At 34.5% G+C, this 25,659-nt stretch overlaps 1 protein-coding gene across 4 annotated transcripts in view; it reads right to left on the reverse strand.

The window, feature by feature from the left end:
• Positions 1-25,659, reverse strand: part of alpha-Catr (alpha-catenin related) — a 164,030-nt gene that overhangs the window by 51,937 nt on the left and 86,434 nt on the right. For all 4 annotated transcript variants that reach the window (XM_076525392.1, XM_076525390.1, XM_076525389.1 and 1 more), the window contains exon 2: positions 18,231-18,420. In XM_076525392.1, coding sequence (XP_076381507.1) covers positions 18,231-18,420 — 190 coding nt within the window. The remainder of the gene's footprint in view (positions 1-18,230; positions 18,421-25,659) is intronic.

Raw genomic sequence — 25,659 nt, forward strand, 5'->3', positions numbered from 1 at the left:
TTAAGTTTCTATTGTACATTTCTTAGAATGCAAATTTATAATAAAAATTCTTTATAATAAAATTTATTATAATTAATATTCGCTGTTGATTTCACTGTAATTCAACGTCCCTTATTTTATTTTAATTTATTTTATATCGTAAAATTAACCAATCAAAGTACAGTAGTTATCTATCAATGATCAATCAACCTGAAAGTAACAAACTCTCTTCCTGAATAGAAACAAAAGTTAATCATCAAAATTAACATGAAGGAAATTAATCAATAAACTAATTAATCAATAACTTTGATTCAAATCGATTGTTTTCGAATTGATTCCTATAGAAATAAATTATTCGAATAATTAATTAATCCTTATCGATTATTCTTTGGCCAAATAAAATGAAACTGTCGTGTTGAAATTTTGTGACAACAGTAAAGACCGAGTAAATCGTTGTTGCTGAAACACAAAGATGGCATTGTATCGAATATCCCGAGTTTCGCATGTAAATTTGAGAGAACGGGATTACAGATATCGCAGCACCGCAATATAGGCGCATTGCGTATAACCCAGTTCACCGATTGGTAGCTTGGTGCATTGATCCTTTATCCTGACAATGAAAGCAGATAGATCACGCCGAAATACATGGCCAGTGGCTAAGACGAAGCAACAATGAATTTGACATTTCAGAGTTATTACACACATCGTAATCCTCGGTCCACGTGTAAATATTAATGAACGTGCCAATTAACGTTCATCCAGTTTCGTGTCGATAAAGCAGTGAAAATATTTCTATTTAAAATATCTCCCTGACCTTTCCATTTTTAAAGATGACCGACTGTGTCGCGGAACGACGGTAAATACCGTCGATATACGATCTTTTGATTTCCAAAAAGTAAACTCTTTTATGAATGTTAAATATAGCGGATTTAATGAATTATTAATTGATTTGTACATTTTTCGTATCAGAGATTCGAAAGGAAATAAGATCTTTAATAAAGAACGTCAATTTCCTTTCCCTACATTAAAAAATGTGATTTGAAATTACAACGAGCTCTTATACTTATGAAATAGTTTACGAAAATCGAAGTATGAAAAGATATGCATAATGGTCTTATTACTAGACTGTGGAAATTTATATAAAATCAAAATTGACGAAGATAATCGTAAGAGACGTAAGTTGGATGAAAATGTCATTCCCCTTTTAATAATTGTAATCACTTCAAATTATTAACAGCATTCTTAAATTCTTCTGATGCCTTTACAATTTGTTATTTGATCTATTCATCTTCAAATGCATCCCAATAATAATGCTAATAATTCTAATAACGTCTAAACTTCTAACATCGTCTCACAAACTGTAATTTAAAATATTGTCACATTCGAAATTATTTCAGAGCATATTTACGCACTGCACAGTAATCACATCAAAGTTCCATTTCGAATGAAATTACGGAAGTAAATCGTACAAAATTCGTCATTTAATGAGCCTCGATATTTAACGGGTTTCTGCGATCGCCGTAATATCTGCTCGTTTATCGAAACAAGCGATCGTTACAGGGGACGCGGAAGCTAAAATAGTTGAACGTTGCGAACACGACTTTATAAATTCCAGCTTTCAGCGCTTTAATTGAAGACATAAAATAAATCGTGCCTTTAATCGCTTCGTTCGCGCGGAGAATTATTATAGGGCATAAATTTCCCTCGAAATTCGCCGTGTACCGTTCCGAATTACCAATTCGATGGAAAACCCGGAATTTTTCGAGCTGACTGCTACAGATATCGGCGAACTCGATCGGAGACCTATTCGATGCTTCGGGAATTAGACAGTGACGGACAAAAGTTATCGTACACCTTTTAAAAGATAATAACTTTTTCATAATTGGACTGTATGACTTGAATTTTTTGAGAGACATTGGAGTTTAACGTACAATGACTAAAATACTTTTATTTTAATTATGCTATAACTTGAAATGAGAGAGAGAGAGAGAGAGAGAGAGAGAGAAGAAAAAAAGAACAAAAAGACTCCCGTTTTTCAACTCTTTTATCCGAGCCTGTAATGAAAATTTCAAAAATGCATTTTGTAAATATCGGTAACATATTTAGTCCAGTTTCAAAAAGTTATTGCCTTTTAAAAAATTTAGGTATACTTTTGCCCGTCACTGTACCGATATTCTCGTGCAGCAGCGGATCACGTTTCGAAAGTATTAACAATTTCCATCTGGAATGACAACGTCTCTTCCGGTTGTCCGATTAATCCTTTGGGAACACGCGTCGCATATGTTAGAACATGAAATCCACTGCCAATCGAGTTCACGTCAGACTCGCGATACTGTTACTAAACTGAACTAGCTTGTGGAGATTCATCCTCGTTGCGAATTTGATATATGTATCAGTTCATTGCATAAGTAATATTTTGTTTCAACGATACGTTCGTATGTAAAATAAAAATATTCATAGTTACTGCTAAAAAATTTCAAATATTGTAGTAATTGATAGATATGATAGTAATTGCAATTTAACAATATATATTTTTAGTTTAGTATACTGTTACACAGCATGGTCATACAAATGAATATATAATTCTCTAATTGCTTTTTGTATGTAAATTACAACTTTAATATTTCATTTTATGCGAACAAAGTGTACTAAATGATTCTTTATGATTGAAATAAAATTAGATAAATAAAATATTCGTTTTTGGAAATACGTACGTTTTATTACAATTTAGATGCTCATGCATTCTACAAATGCATGAAAATCTGCTACGGACTAATTACTGTGTCGCAAAGAAATTTGAAAATTTAATTAAGTACCACATGATTCCCAGAAATAGTTCTATGAAAAATACTAGGAAACATGCTAACATTATGTTCAAAATTAAAGCATGACAACGAGTTTGTTTTACAATTTACTGAAATTTTTATGAAAATGGACGAAGAAACATCTACTAAAATAGATACAGTATTAATCGATTTATAAATAAAAGTGCAAAATTATTTGATGAATGTACTTTTTAACTGCGACGAATTTCACGGGAAAAATGTGATCGTGACTACTCCGCGAGTGAAATATTTTTCGTTTTTCTTTATGAACTTTATCACAGCTAATTTCGACAGATTTCAAGTTATTTCCACTTAAATTCCTCGCATTTTCAGTATATTCTGTTTCCGACAGGCGGATATTGAAAGCACATTGGAATATATACGTATGGGAACGAAATAAGCCCTTGATGAAAATTATTACACGAGAAGACCGTCCACTCATTCACGTAATTGTTTCAGCTTACAGCTAATTTCTACGAATTTCACTTTAGTTCTTGTCACATTTCTACCATTTTCAGTAATCTGTTTCCAACACGCGAATATTGAAATTAACTTTCGTAGATAAGTACTAAGCTCTTCAGGAGAATTATTGTGGTCTAAAACATGTGCGTATTAATTTATTGTACAAAAATATAACCCATGAAATCAAAATAAATTTGTTAATGAAATAGACCCTGGAAAATTAAATTTATGACAGTCATTACTTCTTTAACCTTTTAGTAGTATATAAATTCTAGTAAAAATCAGTTCAATCTTTCTTTAAATCTTTGAATCTTTGAACCTTTCAATCCTTGAATCTTTCAATCCTTGAATCTTTGAATCGTTGAATCTTTGAATCCTTGAATCCTTGAATCCTTGAATTCTTGAATCTTTGAATCATTGAATCTTTGAATCTTTGAATCCTTGAATCCTTGAATCTTTGAATCCTTGAATCCTTGAATCTTTCAATCCTTGAATCTTTGAATCTTTGAATCTTCGAATCTTCGAATCTCCCAATCTTTGAATCTTCGAATCTTCAAATCTTTGAATCTTTGAATCTTTGAATCCTCGAATCCTTGAATCTTTCAATCCTTGAATCTTTGAATCTTTGAATCTTCGAATCTTCGAATCTCCCAATCTTTGAATCTTCGAATCTTCGAATCTTTGGATCTTCGAATCTTTGAATCTTCGATTCTTTGAATCCTTAAATCTTTGAATCTTAAAATATTCGAAACAAATACATCACACACGTTATAAAATTCTTATAGTTAATGAAATCTGGGTGAAGATTGGCATCACCCTCTGGACACATCATAATACGCGACTAATATCGTAAATTAACAAACACAATTGTATAAGTGATAATTTAGTAAAAAATTTCAGAATATAGAATTTGTTTTCAAAATTTAAATTCACTATGAAAATGGTATAATAATTGTAGACCACCACAATATAAACACAAGGATGAATGGTAGAGGAGAAAGTTCTTCAAGTTTTGTAAATTATTTGGAAGATTCTCGTGTTGAAAAAAAATTTGGTCGACCTGCGGTTCCCGGGAATATTCGAACGCCTCCCAAAACAATACAGCTGCCCTTGTTCTTGGTTGGAAACCGGCCGGGGTTAATAAATGTTTTGCACGTTGACTTGACCCGATCTTAAAAGGTAGTTGGGATAAAAATAGCAGAGTGCCATCTATCGTAAGGGTACACAGACTGTGGAAGAAGTTACTGTTCGCCGGTGATCGATGCAGTTATTAGTGGACGACGACACAGCAACCGTTTTCTTCGAGAGAAAGCCAACATCGGAATTCCCAAATACACACACACGCGCGAACGCACACAAGCCGTGCCAGCCGACATGCTTTTCCATTAATCCCTGGCTCAAATTTCCCGATTGCAAGCGAAATGCGCAAGTTCCTGTCCAAATATTGAACATCGACGAGTGTTGATTCATTTGTTAATAGCATGTCCGGCTGAATTGTTTCGCGGGATTAATGAAAATTGGCAGTAGTTTGGAAACTGCGCGAATCTGACAACTATTTGCTGAATAAAACTGCTCGCGTGAATTGCACGTCTAGCACGTAGTTAATTAAGAAGATATTACATAATTCTATTTGGAACCTATTAAACTTTGTGTGCGGAATAAATTTGTAACAACACTCTATGCAAATTCTACAGTTGAATATTGCAATGCACTTTAAAGTTTATCAATCTTCCTCGGGCTGAAAATTGACCCATTTTCTGTTTTTAGACGTCGCAAGATTTTTAGTTTATTCCCGTTTGCGTAGTAAAGTGTGCTTCTTTAAGCTGTAAAATCATAGACGAAGAACAGTTTATTGATTTAAAGTGTCAAGCATAATTTGGCGAAGTATTATCCTATTATCTTTTGTGCTAGTATTCCTCACGAGCATATAAGGGTTAAAACAAATCTTAACAAGTTATGTTATAATTAGACTGCGGATTTTATGCATTTTCGACAAAATTGGCACGATCACCAACAAACTTGTGAAGACATTATATTAATTATATTCATTAAAGTTATTCACAGAAAGAAAATATTTTCATCTAACTTCCGTTCCTTACAATCAACTTGGAGAATTTTTATTTTGCATCTACATCCGCAATCTACTTAAAATTTAAAAATATTTTTAAAAAATTGGTATTTGTATTTGTATACCAAATTAATTAAATTGTTTAAATTTTTGTTATGTGTTTAAATTACACACATTGTCAGGATACAATTATTAGTAGATATTACTATATATCTGAAGAAAAATATATTCGTTCTCTTCAATGAAACGTTTAATACGTATACAAGGTGTCTCAATCGAAATTTCGCAGCCAATTCTTTCCCAAACCGTAAAGAGCAAATGTAAAGTTTTAATTCCAGCATTTATAAAATTATAGAATCATTTCATAGCTAATACTTCTGAAGTATTTTATAAACTATGAATGAACAATTCGCTGTACAAGTGAGGCCACTCTGAAAATGCAACAGTTATAAAAACTTTCTTCTTGAAAATAAGCTACAGCTAACCACTTGTTGCTAAAAAAGTTAGGAATCAGCAATTTCCAAAGAGTGTTTCCACGTTGTGAGCAGTTTTGCCTGGTGCAAGCTCAAGAAAAGTTCAGAGACTAGCGGTTAAATGTTTCCGAACTAAAAAGTTCAAATATGTGTAGGGACACTCACGGACAGAATTTTTTAAAACGATGCACGCGAATTGAAGTATTTCAAAGCCAGACAGCACGTAAGTAGGTTTTAGAAAACCGACATCAAAGAATAAATTATATTCTTCTAGCAATAATCAGTAACTTAATATAACAGTAATTTGATACATTAACATTGATCATTTACATAAATTTTACAGTTTTACATAAACAGTCATGTTAATGTAAAGAAGTCGAATTATTTTCTACATTTAATATTCATAAATAACTTAATTTCTATCAGATAGAGATAAATTATTTTCTATATTTTATATTCGTACAGGACTTAATTTCCCATTTTCCTTAAACGTACACATCAGAGGTGATTCATCATTTAATGATGATCCAGCATGAAACCGAATTGTTAATCTGACTGCCCCGCTATATGTGCTCGTGACATTTACTAAAACAGAGTGCTACGCTGAAAGATTTTACCAAGGCAGATAGAATTTTATGCGACATCTGTTAACAATCCCGTAAAACGCGGAACGACCATTAAAGTACTCCAAAGCGAGATAGCACGCAAATAGGTTTTTCGGTGTCCACCAAGAAGAACAAGGAGAGAGACACCAAGATAGCTTTATTTTCGACTCATGCCGACTGTTCATGACTGTATATCGGTTGGCATTTCGCCACTCTCTCTCGGTTCTGCTTGCTTTTGCCTTACGTGCTCCCACTTTCCTCGTCTTTGTCCGCCAAGCACGCCAAGATTACGGAACATTTGAAACCGCTTTGCAGCGCGGCAAAAACGGTCAACAATAGTCGCTCAAACTGCGCCAATAAACAAAATATCACGAACGCGGCGTCGTCGTCAATCTCGAAGAGATATCGCCGTTCTATGTTCAACGCTTCTTAGCAACTTGCCCACCGAACATCTACATTAGAGCTCCTTTCGTGTCAGCCGTAATTGCCTTAACTGCCTACCCTTTAATCGCAACGCCACATATACAATGTAAATTATCTGACATTTGAAATCAAACTATCTCCGCTTGTTCTTGACGGTGCAGTGAAATGTTTGAGTTGTCAGTTGCTTGTCAGTTGCCGTTAGCGTTTCTTGATGCGAAGACGTCAATTCTTCATGGTTATTGATTTTCCGTCTCCATATTTATCTATCTTCATATTATATTAAATTCATTTATAGAAATTCTGCATTCGTTCCAGAAACCTTCAACTTATTCCTATAAACTGTACATTTATACCAAGAACATTTGAAATCGTTCGTAAATACTCTGCATTTATTTCAAGAACCTTTAACATCGTTTATAGAAACTCTGCATTTATCTTAAAAAAGGCTTTTCCATATACAGACTTGAATGTGTGAAATTTTAAACAGGATCTCAAATCAGCACATTTTCGTATTAACTATTCGATAAACATCTGAAAAGGAAGAAAATCGTTTCTGTTGAATAGAAGATTCTCTGCGGCAAAAGTAAAACAGGAGTCAATTGTTATTAATAAACTGTGGACTTTTATATACTTTTGGCGAATATAAATGGAAGAATAGAATAAAATATGCAGCTCGATGAAATTGGATATTGTGGAATATAAAATGACTGGCACAGAAAATAGCTTTTATTTTTCATTACATTTTGATTCTAATGATCTTTCATTCTATTATATATTCGTTATATTTGATTTCATTTTCATCTGTATAAATAACGTCTTGAACATTTTATTTTTCATAAAGGTTACATATTCGTACCTACTGTATAGTTTTAATATATATAATTATGAAAAAAAAGGAAATGAGAAAAAAGTTTTTCTCGAAACAACAAACGAAGATTTTATAAAGTCTACACTATGGAAAATTAATAAAAAACGAATTAACGGAGTAGAAGCTTTTCTATGTCTCGAATATTACAATACTTTTGCCATTAAAAACAGCAAAAACATGTGCAAAGATTTATACACTTGTCCTATTGTTCGTTTTATTGTATAGAAAAAATGAAAGAAGGATTCAATGAATCGCGTTTATGGGTTTTATCGCAACCCGTTTTACGTGTTTACCATTGACATAGGTAACCAGAAAAAGAAGCTTGTTCTAAGATCGGTGCTCGCACGATCTTAAGCTCCAGAAAAGTCGCAGGAAGTCCGACTTTCTCACTTTTATCGTTTTCACTGTAGCCACTATAGCCCCTCGACGTTATCCTCTTAACTATCATCACCTACTACCTCTTAACATTTGACCTCGTGCCACATTTACGCGAGTCACACTTCTCTTGTTACTGTTCATTGACTTTTGTTTGTTATCCCTGAGTTGTGCCACCTTTTAGAAACTGTAACGTTGCAATCGAAAACTCTAAGGAGATCATGCAGAAATATCGAAATTTTATGCGGTTTGTCTTTATCGATATTTATTTATTTAATCATTTATTTAGTACTTGATGAGCATAGCCCTTTACATATATACGATGGTAAAAGAACTAGTATGAAATAAAGAAATATTTAATGAAATTTTCAATTTTACGAAATATTATATTCGATTTTATTGAAATTTATAAATTCCAATTTTATTTGATTTTTTGCATGTCTAACATTAAATACAATTTCCTATTTGTTTTCATCTTGCGACGTCTTGAAGATCTTTAAGGAAGCTGTTGTATTAAAAAGACTCTTGTCAGTTTTCCTAAATTTTGCGAATTAATTTATAATATATATTCTATATTATAATATATAATTGCATGTCATGTAAAATCATAATCGTAGAATCATAATTATAATCATAAATCATGATGTGTTACAAAGTAATTTCTGCGAGGCGTACTATTTAACCGCTATTAATTCCAACTATCGGAGAAAATAGTAATTTTCGTCTTGTTTTATTCTGCACATGCCACCGACGATATTTCCTTAAGGAATGTTAGAAAAAGGTAACAGCCTATCTCGTCAACCAGTCACGCTTGTAACGTTGCAGCCGACGCAGATTACACAAGGTGTTCTAACATCGGGCTCGGAAATGGAAGCTCGTGCGAGGAATACCGCAGAAATGGAAATATTATACGACACCATAATCGTGAAGGGAAAATAAAGGTTACGGCTGGGCGAAGCGATTTTACTATCCGTCGCACTTTCCCACAATATGCAATCATTCCACTTGATAATGCATGAATTTTATATGTGCATCAATAATGCGCAATGCTAACCTCAGTTTCTGATTCGATTGCACCATTTTTATTAGATAGATACAAGAAAACAAAATTACAATATTTTTCAAAGAAACGTTTCGTTGAAAAATATATATATATATATCATTCAGATTTCGAATGAAATATTTGAAAGAATGTGGAAATTGCATTTAAAAAACTGCTATTTTAGGAGAAAGAATCATTGTGAATAATTTAAAATCTATTACAACTATCCTTGCAAATTTTTGACGTGTTACATAAAACTGCTGATCCAACATATAAATTGTCATTTTAATCATATAAATATGTAATTAACGTATATACTAATCAAAATAATTTTTCGATAGCCTAAAGTAATTTTTTTGTAAAGCTTAACATCGTGATTACTTATTTCAAGTGCGAGTAATGTTTTTTTTTATAACTCTTCATCTGATTTTTTAACATAATACTGATCATCGTTCAACACTGTCAAGCATTTAGTTGGTGAAAATTTGTAATTTTGGTCCGGGTCGAACAGAATATAAAGAATATATTTATTTTTCTTTTTAAATTATGTTTATTTTTATTGTACGAAAACAATTATATCATTTTTCTTACTTGCAATACAATCTAACTTCAAACAAATATGTTCAACCTCGGGTCCTCGATCTCCATTTTTTGTTGATAAATAAAATATTATTTGTCGAAAATCCAAACTATCACGGCTAAATAATGTCAGAAAACTGGATAACATTCCGACGTAAAACTTTGTATTGTCAACGCGATAGTTTCCGCGTAATCGTGATCCAAAGTCAAATTGTTACTATCGATCCCGGTCTCCGCAGCATTTAAATAGCATTATTCATCGAAATCTCTTGATCAGATTCCAACAAGTGTTCGAACGGCTTATGAACCGTACAGTTTCCGGCGAAATATCAATACCGATTGTATTATTAACGAATAACGGCGAAACCATTCCGAGATATTATTTCGCCGCGATTGCATCGTCACCTGTCCAATTTAGAGCACTTACGCCGCAGGAAATTCAGATGCCTTCGGAGAAAACTCACTTTGCTCGTGCAGGACGCCGCTCGTAAATACCTATCACGGTGTACCATATAAAGCAGTCAGCGCAGTTGGTTGGATTTATCGTGAATTTTCGAGTCTGTGCATCGTAAATTTATTGTCCAGCACAGATACAATCGTTCTTGCGGACGAAATCGCCGCAATTTCCGGCTAGTCCGGGCCCAGAGCACTCTGCGTTCACATTAAAGTTCAAATTACCGATTAATCATGGCCTAATTGCCGCTGTGGTCTTTATTAAATCACTATTTTCCAAACGATCGACCCAGTTCAACGCGTGACACGATTTGATAATAGGACACGCGCTGTCAAAATATTCTTGACGCGTGACGTTGGAAGCGTGAAATCCTGAAACTTCTGCATCCGATTGTTGGGTCACCTTCGTATCTTGATATTTATAGTTTGTACTCTCTCTATCTTTGCTTTATAGTATAATTTATTACATTTCATTTACATTATTTTTTCATTTATATTATTACATTTCACTTCATTTACTGTTCTTTATTCTGGCTACTAATTTCTGTCGTAAAAAAGCGGAGCATAATTTAATTTTAAATCATTGAGACGATTCTATAATATTAATTTCAAGGCATTTTCTTTTAAATGCATTTAATACTGTTTTATCGCTGTGAGGATTTAAACGATGATTTATAAATAAATAAATATGAAACAAGATTAAATTATTATTACTATGATATTACGCGTATAAGTAATAATAATTTCTACGCTGAAATAAAACTTTCTTACGCCAATTGCATAAAGATACGAAATAAAAATATTTTTTTTAAAATAATTTTCGTCATTTGTCAGTATCATTTATTCAGTTTTGTCGTAAATGCATAAAATCTATAGTTTATCAATCACACAAAAGCATTGCATTTTGTGTGAGACTTATTACATGGAGTAAATTTTAACATTTACTTTTCAAGGAACAATTCACTCACTGGTGTGACAGCAAATGTCATTAATTCACGTTTTCAATCTAACGAATATTTAAAAGTACATCCTTTTACATCGATACCATGTCAAAGATTGATTTTTACTTTTCATAACTTCTGAGAAACTAATTCATAACCTCGTGTATGTCTCATCCTTAAAATAGCGTTACCTACGTTCTATACATTTCTACAAGTATATGAAGAAAGATATTAGCTGGTATTGTGAAATCGAAGTTATGGCCAGAAAGTTCTGTTTTTTAGAAAATTTAGTTTGAGTATTGATCCGGTGCACGTGCACTGGTGTAAGAGTGAACTATATGCTGCTGCCAGGTAGAGTAGGGAGGCCACAGAAGTGTCTCAGACTGTAAGTTGAGTGCATAAGTACTCGTCCACTATTCAAACTCACTTTTTTTTTCATAGCAAACTTTTTAGTAAAATATTCTACTGCGTTGTTTCGACTTTTTCTGGACGAGTTGCCAGCAGACTGTAAGATGAGTATAAAAGGCAAATGCTTCTTAAACTTCTGCATCATAGAAATTGATGGTTATGCAGTCTTCAGAAAATTCACCATTTAGTAGATATTTTAGTAAATTCAAAGGCTGATTATCGTGACATTTTTCTATTGCAAATTACTATTACTAATTTTTATTACACTTTTGTCAAAGGATTCATTTACTTATAAAATGTCTTTTTCTTTTAATAAGTTTAATAAATGGATAATAATATAATAATATTCGTTAATTCTTCAATTGATATCACAATTTTATCTTTCACTTATTCAGTTTTACTATAAAACAATGAAATTCTATTATAGAATTAGTAAAACAGGATAATCCTCAAATGAAAACATAAATCAAAAGTGACGCTTTTATGTGAAAAATGTATAATAATATTTTATTTTTATTCTATTATCATTATATTTTATTACATTATTATGTAAATTAGAAAATGACGATAAAATTTGTCTCAAAGTGATTTCGTTTCCGGAAGAATTGCACTCTTTCAGTATTAACGAGGTTACACAGTTAAATGTTCAGTGTTTAAAGGAAGGCTGTGTGATTAGAGGGGAAGAAGGAATATTTTCAGCAGGCCTTTAAATCTTAGACCAGATAAAATTGATCGCAGTGGTTGCAACGGTTTATTCAGATACATCGCATGCTAGAACCTCGCGAGTTTACCATCCGTGATATCATTCAGAGAAGTGAGATTAGTTAGGATAAGAATCGCCCTCTTAGGCACAGTATTCTTCATCTGACCTTTGCAAACTCTGCCCTTTTCAAACAATTACGAGGAAACCGTTGGCACGCCTTGGTAGAGATAGAATCTGATTCCTTGAAACGATCTCGTTTCGCTTGTTTATCATTCGATCGACTTGAGCTGTTCAAAAGATAATAAATGATACACTTTATTACATCCAAGCAACGCTTATTAATGTAATCACTTTCTTTCCTGATCGTTGCTTTAAGCAATGTTTCACCTTCATTAAATAAGACTTCTATGAACGATGTTGTATTAGTATTTTATCATCAGCCATATAAACATTTTATAATATATCTTTGTTTCTTGTATGAATTGGATTTTATTTATATATTTTTTATATTTTATTTATATATACTTGAATGCATTTGTTATATATTAAATAATAAATATTAAATAAGTGCTACAGTTGTCCGCATATATGATTTTTTAATAGAATAATCAGCATTTTGTCAAGTTTTCAATGATTTTACTTATACTAGGCTTGTTATATGTGCATATTATGAAAAAACAGAGGTAGAAATCACTTAAAATCACCATAAATGCTTTTCAACAATAAACTAAAATAAACTATAAAAATGAAAATAAATAAACTGTGATGAAATATTCATCCTTTCCATTCTATTTTTATGAATTGCGAATTATTAGAATCAAATGTTATAGATTTATTAATCTATAGTATATTATAGTATATAGTATATATTATAGTATATTATACTATATAGAGAAATATAGAAATTACTGTGATAGACTTCTTTTATTGTACATTATCCTGACAAGAATAATATGGAGCACATCAACAGTAAACTAAGCTAAAAAGACATTGAGGATTGTTAAAAGATATTCATTACTCAATTGTTCACTATAATAATCGATGTAGAAGTTAGCTCTGGTTCTTTTTGTTAAATTTTAAACGAAGAGATTTTTACAGTTTTTCGAAGAAGATATGAACAAAATATTGAGTAAGAAAGGAAACACCATATAAAAGTAGGACATTAAATGAGTAATTTCACAAAAGAGTATGGCTGACTACTGGCAGATTACTTCAAAGGGAAATAAAAATTCGCATTGCTAATTAGTAGAGATTACTAAAGTGAAAACCAAATTACTGGCTTATTATATCCAGCTAAATTATTCCTATAAATGCGTCGCGGTCGCAATCTCGTTCCAATTCATGAGTATTGATTCTCGAACATACATTTCAGTAAAATTTCATAAAGATACATTAATTTCTGCTGTATTATCAAAATGAACATTTATCCGTATTTCAGCTTTGTGAGCTTTAGCAGCCGAAGCTAACGCGACAAAATTAATATTTAAGTTGATATCAGACCTTGACTGGTTAAGCGTTTCTCACCCTAATTAGTCGGAAATCTCTCCATGATGAAGTGGAAAGGAAACGGGAAAGTTTTTGCGACTTCTTGTTGGTTCGTTTCTCTGTGAAGGAAATACGGCTCGAGGCTGCGCTTAAAGAAAATATTCCAGAGATCGTAGAATATAGGTCATGGCGTGCTTTTTGCATCCCTTATCCTTTTTCATCGATTTAACGTGAAACCAGCACAACAAACGCATTCCAAGTGAACGCTTTATCGGTATAACCGAATATAACTGCTTAGTCTTTTGGAAAGGAGTGAAACGCGTTCCACTAACGTTAATCTTCGGAAAATTTATTATTAGCAGACTGCGGATTTTCATGCGAGATAAAATTGCCTTTTTCAATAAGTGCAATGAATTTTTCTTTTTGACTCATCTTTGTTATTAAAGCATTAAGCAGTCTAATTATGAAATATTGTTCAGAAATATTTTCTAGAAAATTTAAAGAACTAACAGTAGTTGTGAAATTGATTTTTTAAAATAATATCCATCGATTACGAATAAGGAACAGTTTAAATAAAGATTATTCAAACTTATTGCATTATTAAATGAATAAATTGATTTTGAAATTAGAAGTAAAATTTTGTAATTCATTGCCCCGTTGCAATTGATCAAATTTACAATTGATCAGTAGTGAGGATTGCGTTCAAAAAATTATTCGTACAAACCATTATTAAATACTATTATTATATTGTAGCAAATATTATATTTGAAGTATGCAGAAATGATCAATTGATATGAAAAGAAAATATAACTTCCTTTGGAATTTAATGAAATTCTAGGTCTCGTTCGTTATAGGCGAGACACCCGGTGTATCGAAGTACTTCTAGGACATTGTTTCGAGGAGCATTTTCTGAACAACGTCGCGACTTTTCCCCCGAATTTGCGTGTTATTTCACGGAGTTTTATACGAGAGTTTTGCATTCATATCACCGCAACAAGGAAGCACAGAGCTTTCAGCCGAAGGCATTTCTTCGTACGTCACCGATATACCTAGGTCTGCGCGAAATGTTTCTGTTCGGGCGCGATGTGCGTGAATTGGAAAAATGCGAGAATGGAGTCCAATGCGAAACATGAGAGGGATCAACGGGTACGTAATCCTAGTTTTAAATAGTCGATTCCCATTCAGCCGTTTTCAAAGTTTGTCCTCGTGCAAATAAGGGCGATCGGGGTCGAAATTAACATTGTGAACAAATTAAAATCAAATGAAACTATCATTGCAAATTTTTGATGCATTATGCAAAACTACTATTCCAACGTATTCATTGTTATAACTAGATTGCGGAATTTATGCATTTATGACAAAAACGAGTAGATCAAGCGGAAAACAGCAAAATTTTTAATTTAAAAATATTATTGCATTGCTGTCAACTCAATGATATTATTAAGGAAAGGATTAAATGTCATTAATGAAGGTAACTTTTATTTTGCATAAATGTCCGCAATCGAGTTATAACAATTACTGGATGAAAGAATGAGTTTTTCTTCTAAGTATATAGCACTTCAATACGTATTTATTCTGTTATATAAACTAGCGCAATTTTAATAAACTTAATTGGACGTAAAATCTGGAAGCGTAAAATATCGAATTAAGAAGCACACATTTTCCACGTACTAACACAGATTATCGTTGACAAAAATTATGACGAACACTATTTTTTACATGTACTTTTGTTGCATTATACAAGGGAAATCCTTGATCAAGTATTGTACAACATATTGAAAGAATAATATAAAGAGACGATACTAACAATATAGTAAGTATTGTACATACTATATTATTATTGTAAAGAATATTAATTAAAAGAATAATATAAAGAGACGTCACTAACAATATAGTAAGTATTGTACAACATACTATATTATTATTGTAAAGAATATTAATTAAAAGAATAATATAAAGAGATGACACTAACAATATAGTAAGTATTGTACAACATACTATATTATTATTGTCGTCTTTTTATATTATTCTTTCAATATTATTCTGTTGCGAGACAAAATGACGGACACTGTATAGTTCTCATTTAATTATAAAGAATTGTTAACGTAAAATGTTCAAATCCACAACGTGGGAATAATACGCTAACGCAATTAGGAACCGTATTTCCTGATTGGAGCCTTAATTGAAACTAAAGAAATTCCGGCAATTAACGTTGATTAAGCCACTCAACTCTTTAAGCTACCATGAATTATGTATATTAGTCTCGACGTTACCCGAAATTTATGCACGCGAGCACCTTCGAACTACTAATTCTCGAATATGTTATGCCTAACACACATATTCTATTAATTTCCAACCACACTAATGAATTTCAGAAGCGTCGAAAGTTTTGATAGGATAAACAGTTGTGAACGCGATGATCGAATCGAGACAATCTTTATACCGATTTTAAGAACAACGCTAAAAAAAACACATCAAAAACACAACTCTTAAGAATCACGATTACATGCGACAATGATTTTAGTATTAACCTTGTGTGTAAAAAGTGTTCGTACACTTCAAAGATTGAAGTCATTTAGTTCAGTTTTAAAAAAGTTATTGCGTTTCGAAAGATGTACGAATACTTATATAGACCACCGTAGCTTCCAACTATGAAATAGGGTGTCCCAAAATTATTGTACAAGCGAAAAATTAGGGATTCCTGAGGCTATTTGAAATAATTTTTTCCTCAGTGAAAATGCAATCCGCGGCTTCGTTTAGGAGTTAATAACGAAAAACAGTGACCAATGAGAGGCGAGATTATCTGGCGCGTAGCGGCGGTGAGGACTTCGACCGCTCGTTGGTTCGGCCGCTTCGCGCGAACTGATCTCGCCTCTCATTGGTCACTGTTTTTCGTTAATAACTCGTAAACGAAGCCGCGGATTGCATTTTCGTTGAGGAAGAAGTTACTTCAAATGACCTCAGGAACCCGTCATTTCCCGCGTGTACAATAATTTTGAGATGCCCTCTGTAATAATAGTACATTTGCACGGAAATATGCTGAGAAAACTGATCGGTTACAACTCCGCAATAATAACTAGACCTCAAGAGACAAGTGAACACAGCAGTTGCTAAATTATTTCAGTTCCGCAAACGTTGCGCCGTGAACCAGAAAGCGCCTCGACCTCGGTGATCGCGACAATCCTAAATAACCATGAAGCTCGCATTGAAGGTCCGGCGGGGGCGGAAAAAAAGAAGCACGAGCCTCCGTGACTGCGAATTCAGCGACAAAAAATTCAATGCGACGAGAGAAGGAGTCGAGAGGGGGTGGGATTCAGTCGGGGAAGGAACTTGAAGCGTTCGCGCTGTTTCACCAGAGATTTTACAGCCACCGGTAGATTCGCTCGCTCTATTGATACCGAAGGTCTAACTGTCAAGAGAGCAGAGTGCAGCTCGACTTCGCTGCAGCAAAACTTGTTGGGAATACAATGACCGCGTTTCTCTGCAGAGCGTCGACGCGGGCATGAATGCTAGCTGAGAGAGATATCTTTTCAACTTTCAGACGCGACAAGTCCCAACACACGTCTTTATATCTGGAAATGGCTATAGAATGTGTCGCGCGCGGCTTTTTACCAGCTTCGCGTCTGCATAAGCAGCTTTAATGATCGCACCTAAGCGGTCAACGTTCCGGCGCGCCGCCATAAACGTTTCATTAAGCTAATTTCCGAAGTGAAATCGTTTCCTCCGTTTCGATGTCTCGATGTGATAATTAGTAGTGAATTGCTATCTTACCGGATCATTTGTTTGGCTCTACTCTCTACATTCACAACTGGGAATAAAAACTCGTAGGTCTACTTTCCTGCCGAACTTGGGAGAACCCTTTTTTCATCACCTAAGTATCGCGAGAAGGGCAAACTCTCTAAGAAGTATGCCAACAAGAAAAGGTCGTAATCGTTGGATAATTGATTTTGATGAAACTTTTTCTATCGAATCTGAAGTCAAAATAAACCACCTCGAATTTTACAGGTTTCGTCGATATTCATTATTTACGAAGACTTTTTCCGTTTAATGTTTGCGATAAGATTGCGGATTTTTATGCAAGAACTGTCTATTTCAATTCTTATTTTGCATGAAGATTCACTGTCTACTCAGTACAGTAGAACTTCGATTATCCGGGCTAAACGGAGTGACATAAATATTCAGATAATGGAACAATTACTTAGTTGAAGTGCCGAATGTCATTTTCATTGATTTGTACAATAAATTACTTGGAAATGATTCGTCTTTGGAAGAAGTTACTTCGAATGATCTCAGGAACACCTCATTTCCCGGAAGTGCCATAATCTTGTGACATGTTATATTTATTCGTTAACGACTTTTCTGCTGGTTTTGTAGTTTACATATATATTGTTAGTTTATATCCGATATTTTATGTGTACCGATTTAATGGTAAACAAATTGATGGAATCAACGACAATTCAACGCGTGCAAATGGTTGAAACGTGATGTGCTGATTCCTTCTCTGGAATCCGAGAACATCTCGGGATGACAGATCGACTCACCGGCAACTCTCGCCTCCTTGCAGGCCTCGTACATGTCCTGCTTGATCTCTGGATTGTTATCTGCGATGGTTTCGCCGACGGTGACGAACCTCTCGACCGCCAGATTCACCGCTTGACCGATCCGGTCGACCGCACGGTAACTTCTGCCCGAACATAGCGGACGTTCCCTGTGCGATACTAACGTGGAAATCTGGAAAAAAAAGAAAAAAAGACCGTGTATTGAGCTGGTGATGTATTCGATGTCAATTGTCTGTATTTATATTCCCGACGCTTTCACGACATAGTTCTCCAACAGTCTTTTAGACTTACAAGGGATAATCCCCAACCCGAAAATTCAAAAAATTCAAAAAATTCAAAAAATTGCGAAACTTTTGGGATATGTAGAGCATATCTAGGTATGTATTGCGTAATTTTTTTCTGCGTAAATTCACTTTAACACTTTCGCTACCAGCGTCACCAGCATACGTAGTTATATTTATTGCATTAATCGTATCAAATGCATCGCATTCTCTTATAAGATATGATAAAAATGTCGCCAAAGGGAAGCTATAAATTCTTTAAATATCATGCTACATATTATGATTTTAAATAATTATATTCAGAAAATTAATTTCATGTTCTTTACGTGAAATACCAAATCGGGGTTGTCACACATGTGTGACACTAGTAGCGAACATGTTAAAGGGTGGAAATTAACCCCCAATTACTCGGCTATTTTTTATTTTATTGCTATAATTCCCAAATTGTACAAGATAGAAAAAAAACAAATGGAAAAGATCATAAATAAATAATCGATATTTTTTGTATACGACATGTTAGATTTGGACAAAAGAGGTAACTTTTATTTGAAGACTCTTTTTGTACGTTCTACAGTTTGCGAGTTACAGTGAAGTGTCAAGCTATTCTTCCTGAATTGTTTAAAATTATTGTTATTATTCTGTGGTATTATAGAAAACACATGCGTATTTACATATCTTCCTACTCTTTATTTTTTTTACGATTAAATGTACGTAGCAAATTTAATTTTCCCATGAATTGAAACGAACGAACTCCGACCGTAACGCGTACGCCGTTAATAATGGGATTATATGAGTGTAATAAATGCTAAAAATGTATGCTTCGTGGACATGCAGTAACGAGGAGAAAATTAGGCTAGGCCTCTGCTTGGCAAAGCTCCAAATTACAATTCCCGCTGCGAATAAGGTAGCCACCGAAAAAGTATCAATTTAGCTGCATTACTTCAACTAAATTGGCTCGTACTCGCAAATATTTTGTACCATGCATACATTTATTACACGATAACTAGGCTGCGCATCATTTATGCTGCTACAGCAATCGTTCCTTAATATTATATCAATCCCTTAATACATGCAGCGCAATAAATATTTTAATAAAGTTACACACAGTTTCAATATTCTCTCTCACTTGACAGAAATATACATTCTGTTAAAGTGATTTTATCCGATTAATTTGTTCTATCAAGATTCTCTTAAGACTCGTTACATCATTGTTAATAAAACTATTGTTTCACACTTATGTTTTTATTTAGTCCATATATTCATACGTAATATATTTTTAAAAAATTTTTCTTTTTATTGAAGCATTTCATAGTCAACGTTCAAAGAAAGGCATGACAGTTTCTAACTTTGGTTCATGGTAGAGGATTTTCCAACTAAAACAGACCACCCAATATTTTCTAACTGTCTTCTCTAACTTCTGTTATACTCCAAAAAGTAATCAAGAATTCGAAAAACGTGAGAAACTAGCAGCACAATTTTCGGGAATGAGTAGACATCTTTCCCCGCCTGCCTAGTAAAGTCTCTCTACTCATTACCCGTCAGAGTTTCGTCGAATGCTCTGAAGTCCTTTTGCATCGAAACTCCTGTATCTCATTGAAACTGCATCTCGTCGTCAAACTTCACCAGCAGCTTCCAGCTGTTTCTCACGTCCGCATGCAAGATGACAAGAAAGTAACGTTATCATTATCCGTGTAGAATACGGAGGTCTCGTTAGCAGTTTGGGGCACCCTTGGAATATCGAGGGCACGTTGTCGGGGAACTCAAAATCCGTGGAACGTAGAGGCTCGGTTAATTATTGAAATAAAATAGCTATTCTGAAGTACCGCTCAATTGTGAACACTTCTTGAAACAGTAATACAAACAATACAATAAAAAATAGAGGGAGCATATGAAAGTCGCTGCAAAAATTCTACCAATATTTTCGAACACTGTTCTGTATCAATTCACTCACACGAGTACTGTTATGTAATAATCAACTGTAAAATTTGTTATTCACATTAAATGAATATTTCAAAGTTCAATATGTTATCTAGAGACATCAATCTATCGAACAGTAGTATAAATATCCAACGATAGCACTTTTCAGTTGCAATGAAGTCGATATGGCAACCTTATACCACAGTTAGGCATTATTCGATGATAATTATTCGAATGAATTCCTCTTAGTTGAATATTTTATTCGAATAATTCATTATTGGTCATAAATTATTCTATCTATTTATTCTAATAATTCTTCATCCGAGGGAAATAAATCGATAAACTATGAGGAAACACTTTACATTGTATCATGTTTATTCAAATCAATTATCTTGAACGATATGAATTATTGTAAGAATTAATTCTTATTCGTATGAAATTTTATTCGGATAAATTTTTATTCGATTCAATATTTGAATAGTCATTCGATAGTGTCGGACAAAATTGTATTCTTCTGCCCAACTCTGCTTTCTACCCTCTGCGAAGTATCCCATAATTGGTAATTTTACCTTAACCAAGTTCGGGCCGGATCTAATTATTGTAGCGTCCCGGTGTGTGACGTTCTGAAAAACGAGCGTGACTAATGCAGGCGAAGCTTTCCTCCGGTAGCAATGGAAAGCAGCCACGCTCGGATTGTTTTGTCTGCCGGCTAACGACCAGACAGCCACCCCCACGTCCCACCCCCGCGTCACCCTCTGTAAACGCCGAACGTGTATTCAAGAAAGATGCACGGGAGTAACCCCGTTACCTGGCCTGTAGCTGCAGGGCCCATATATCTCGTTTTCCTCGCAATTAGACAATGCATTTAGCCACCGCCCCCTTTAAAGCGTTCCGCGAGCCGTTCGGGGACGAGCAGATGAACGCGGAAGAATGAGAAAACGACAAGCTGGCTTCCAGAGGCGGCGGGAGAAACGGGAGGCAGAAATAGGTCGACGGAAGAAGAAAATGAATCGAGGAAAATGGTAAGACGCGCGAGACCGATCTGTATACCTGTACCGAACGCCGCGGAAAATGAATATACACACTGCTACGTGACCGGTGCTGCGACCGGATATGAACTGATTCCGTGGAAATAGTAAATTGGAAATGTTAATCGAAAAGGCACGGCGCGGGGCTATTCGATCACTCGGCTGCGGACTTTTTTGCGAAAAAAAATTGTCTGCATCAACTGCTTTCTGTTTGTCAATAACTTTATTCTCTTTTCAATTAACCTACATAGCGTCGGATAACTATACGTCGTTGTTGGCTACATTTGAGAAAATATTGTTCTCCGAATGTTTTTCATAAATAGTTGCGTTATTTCCTAATTTATATCACGTTGTGGACTTTGTAATTAATAGTTTTTACATGATTTTTATAATTTCTTTGTTAAACGTTGTCAAACTGCATCAAACAGATTTAGGTTAATACTTTGGATTGCTATTAATACATTGATATCTTTCAATCGACTGAACTTTCCTGCTAATTTGAAAATGCAATTACTCAATTTTCAAGTAAGTGATACGTTCACTTTGATTAACTGTGACTTCTATGTCTTTTTTATTTTCAGTTTTGCATTTAACTCTTGGATATGAGTTCTTCTCAATTTTATTTAACATTCGGACGACGAAACTTTTCGAGAAAATGTTGACCGAGTAAGCTTAGGATCAATTAAGATCAATTTTCCAATAAATACTAGGCCATTTGAATTGAAAAATGTGATTTTAAGTGCACCAAAAATCATCTTTCATTCATAAGCTGTAAATATCGATTATTGATATTTTCCATAAATATAACCTTGACATAACCATTCGTCAATTTAACGAACTTTTAAGTGAAGTTTTCGTAGAATATAGTTTGAAAGTGACACTAACGAAGTTAAGCATCTTAGGAAAATTGAGTGTTTTATTCAATGTGTTTTTGAACCTCTCAAGTACTATTTCTCAGTTTTATTTCCAAAATGATAGAACTTCAAATATTTCAATATACTGATTTTACGCTGGTGATGTATTTATCTGTGTATTCAATATTTCCTACGATCTGCACAACAAATTAAAAGTTTACGCTGGTAAACCATGAGGAACCAAGTTAAAAAGATCATTAACAATATCCACAAGAAGAGACGTTTCCAGTTCGTCCACTTAGTTAGCCATATCCCCGATTATCTCATCTGTAAATAAAACTTTCCGAACTGAAAGTGGATCGTGCAAACGCTTAAGAAGTCGTCGAAATGATAAAAAGTAAGCTGCCATTTCCATTTCCAGAGTCGTTTCTGATGAACTTTCGTTCAGCTGACCGAAGAAAAACGTTGAGAAAGGAAGAAGATGAACGTTGCACCAGATTTTATCCCCGCATCTTTGTATAGAGAAGCAAATTAATTGTATGCTAATTTCAGTTTCCAGTTGTAACATATAGAATATAGGAACCAATTACTGTGCCCTGTTAACAGAGATCAGGAGCTGCTAAACACAAATTTACCAATTTAAATGTCATTTCTTAAAGATTTAAAGATTTTCAAAGTTTCTTTTGTCGACATAAATTTTCCTATAACTCAAGTATCAATAACTGTGCAAAAATTAATACTTAACATACATTCATAAATGTTATACTCTTTAAAAATAAATTAATACAATAGAAAGTCATTTAATTGATCACATTAGAGATTACTACTTTAACAAAATTTCATATTTATATTTCTCCTCTTTAAAACTATGACGGATATTTACGCTACATTTAGTCATCAATATTTCACGATACAAGACTTATATTTTGAATTGTTTACTTTTGTCCAATACAGCGCGTGATAACTGTGCATTAAATCTAGATTACGTCGGTACATGGAACAACTTGCACCAACGACAGGTGTAAAATGAATTCCCATCAGAAAGATACAGATCCATGGTCGCCGTACGCGCGCGACGACCGATAGCTAGCATGCAAAGTCGCAAGCAGCATTCTGATGCGCTTAGGGTGGGAGAACGGGAAAGTCCGCGACTATCAGCGAGCAAGACAAGAAGACAGAAAATAACGAGAACTGGAATGGGGGGAAGAAATGGCAGAATAATTGACACAGAGAAACGGAAGGGGCGGGCGAAGGGAATATCGGGAAAGCGACGGACCCGGTGGCATTGTTTAGCGACGTGAATGCGTACAATCGAATGAACACAAGGCACGGGCGCACGTGCACCACCACCGAGACGACATCTCCACCGTCGCGCCGCGGCGCTTCGGCTCATGGTTCGCGGGGTTCGCGTTCAACCATTGTCAAATGTCGCGGATCCAGACAAGAGCAATGACGTTACGTGACGACGCGGCCGCGTATCGACTCATTCCCTCGCCGACTCATGCATTGTTGACCCCTCCCGCCCCCGGATTTTTCGTTTTAGGCGGGACTTATCCCTATCTGTCACTAGTCACCGCGAGCACGTGGAAAATTTTAATATTGCCCGGCCGCGGTCGGAGAGAAACGGGGTCAGGCGGCTCCGCGCGTTTCCCACTCGTTAAGTTTACTTTACAGCGTAAACGACACCCCTCCCCGCCCTCCACGACAGATGTTTTCCCGCCATTGCTGCGCGAACACATTGTCAAACGACGGCGAACAACGCGTGCGTCGCGCACTTCTGTCGGAATGTGTACGGAATTGCATGTCGTAACTTTTTCGACGGAGCTTTTTCTGCAAGGACTAGTTCGCGACCAATCAGAAGGTACTGGCACGCTTGCAGCTTGTAAGTTACAAGCGATAACGGGTTGATTTTAATTAAAAATCTCCCAAGGACTTTCTCGAGATAAATATCTATCCCACGCGTAATATTTTTATCAATATTTGCGCTGTGTCATTCGGGTAAATGAGTAAAATATGCACGGTGTAATAATTATCCACGTAATTGGTGGTATAACTGGATAGGAGCTGATTCTACGTCAAAAAGTAAATCGAAGAAGAATGACATTTTTTCATTTAAGGGTTTGTTTCCGAGAAAATTTAGATGAAACATGCGTCAAGTTCGCCTCGCTTATATTGTGACGAGAAGTAGAATTAGAATGTAATGGCCAGACGCGCCACGTGATTTCTATATTCAGTAGTATTATTTTTTTAAACTAAGTTTTCTCGGAAACGGAAATTATTTATTCGACATTTTCGACTTATTTTTTTATGTACAATCAAAACGTATTCGGTTATACCACAATACATGACACTTTGAAAATAAATTAAGAATTAGGCAATCGTTAATTAAGAATTATAAAACCACATCGTCTCTTTTCATTTAATCATGAATTATGCATTAGAAAACCACATCGTCTCTTTTCATTTAATCATGAATTATGCATTAGAAAACCACATCGTCTCTTTTCATTTACAAATGAAGTATTATAATCGCTAATTTCTCTAAAAAACAACCAAACATAGTTCACAACCCCTATTTTACGAGTATATACACCTTTTCATTAAAAAAGAAATAGCGCCGCAAAAATTGTACGAGTATTTCGATAAAATCTAACTAGTTAATAATTTCAATAAAAAATCCTTTTAATAAAAAAGAAACATTCGATTAAGGTTTCGGTGCATCAAATATTCAAATGTACATTTCGCATCAATCCATGTAATAAAATAACTTTGACTTCCTTCTTCCTATAAGTATTCCGATGGGAAACGTTGCCAGTGTCAGAGGGACATTATTTTTCGTATCTTTATCGACTATTGTTTCCTTGATGTTTTCCTTATAAGCTGACGTCTCTGATACGGTCGTAAATGCCTTCAGGAATCAGTTCTTTTTGAGGAAGATCATAAAGGAAACATTTACTGATACGCTGGCTCTCCCCAGGGAAGCGGCGGAAAACTTACTCGTTTATAGATTCTATCGTTATCATTGTCGCTTATAGCCGTGGGAGTTATATTCCCCATTTTATGATCGAGGTGATCTAGATGCTAGATCGGATGATTTATTATTGATAGCTGGTTCGACGAGACGTGCACATTAATTCTCCATCATGCTACTTATTAAGAGCGTGAATTCGGTCGTGCAAATACATTAAAATGTACATTAGTATCATATGTATATTAAATATCACAGGGCGAATGCGTTCTTGTTTTCACATAATTTCTAGTCTATTCTTCGAGATCAACGATAAGCTACTTATTGGATATGATGAAGGATGACGCTTAAGAAATAAAAACT

Source organism: Megalopta genalis, chromosome 11 (assembly GCF_051020955.1).
Source record: "Megalopta genalis isolate 19385.01 chromosome 11, iyMegGena1_principal, whole genome shotgun sequence".
In the NCBI taxonomy this organism is placed as follows: Eukaryota; Metazoa; Arthropoda; class Insecta; order Hymenoptera; family Halictidae; genus Megalopta; species Megalopta genalis.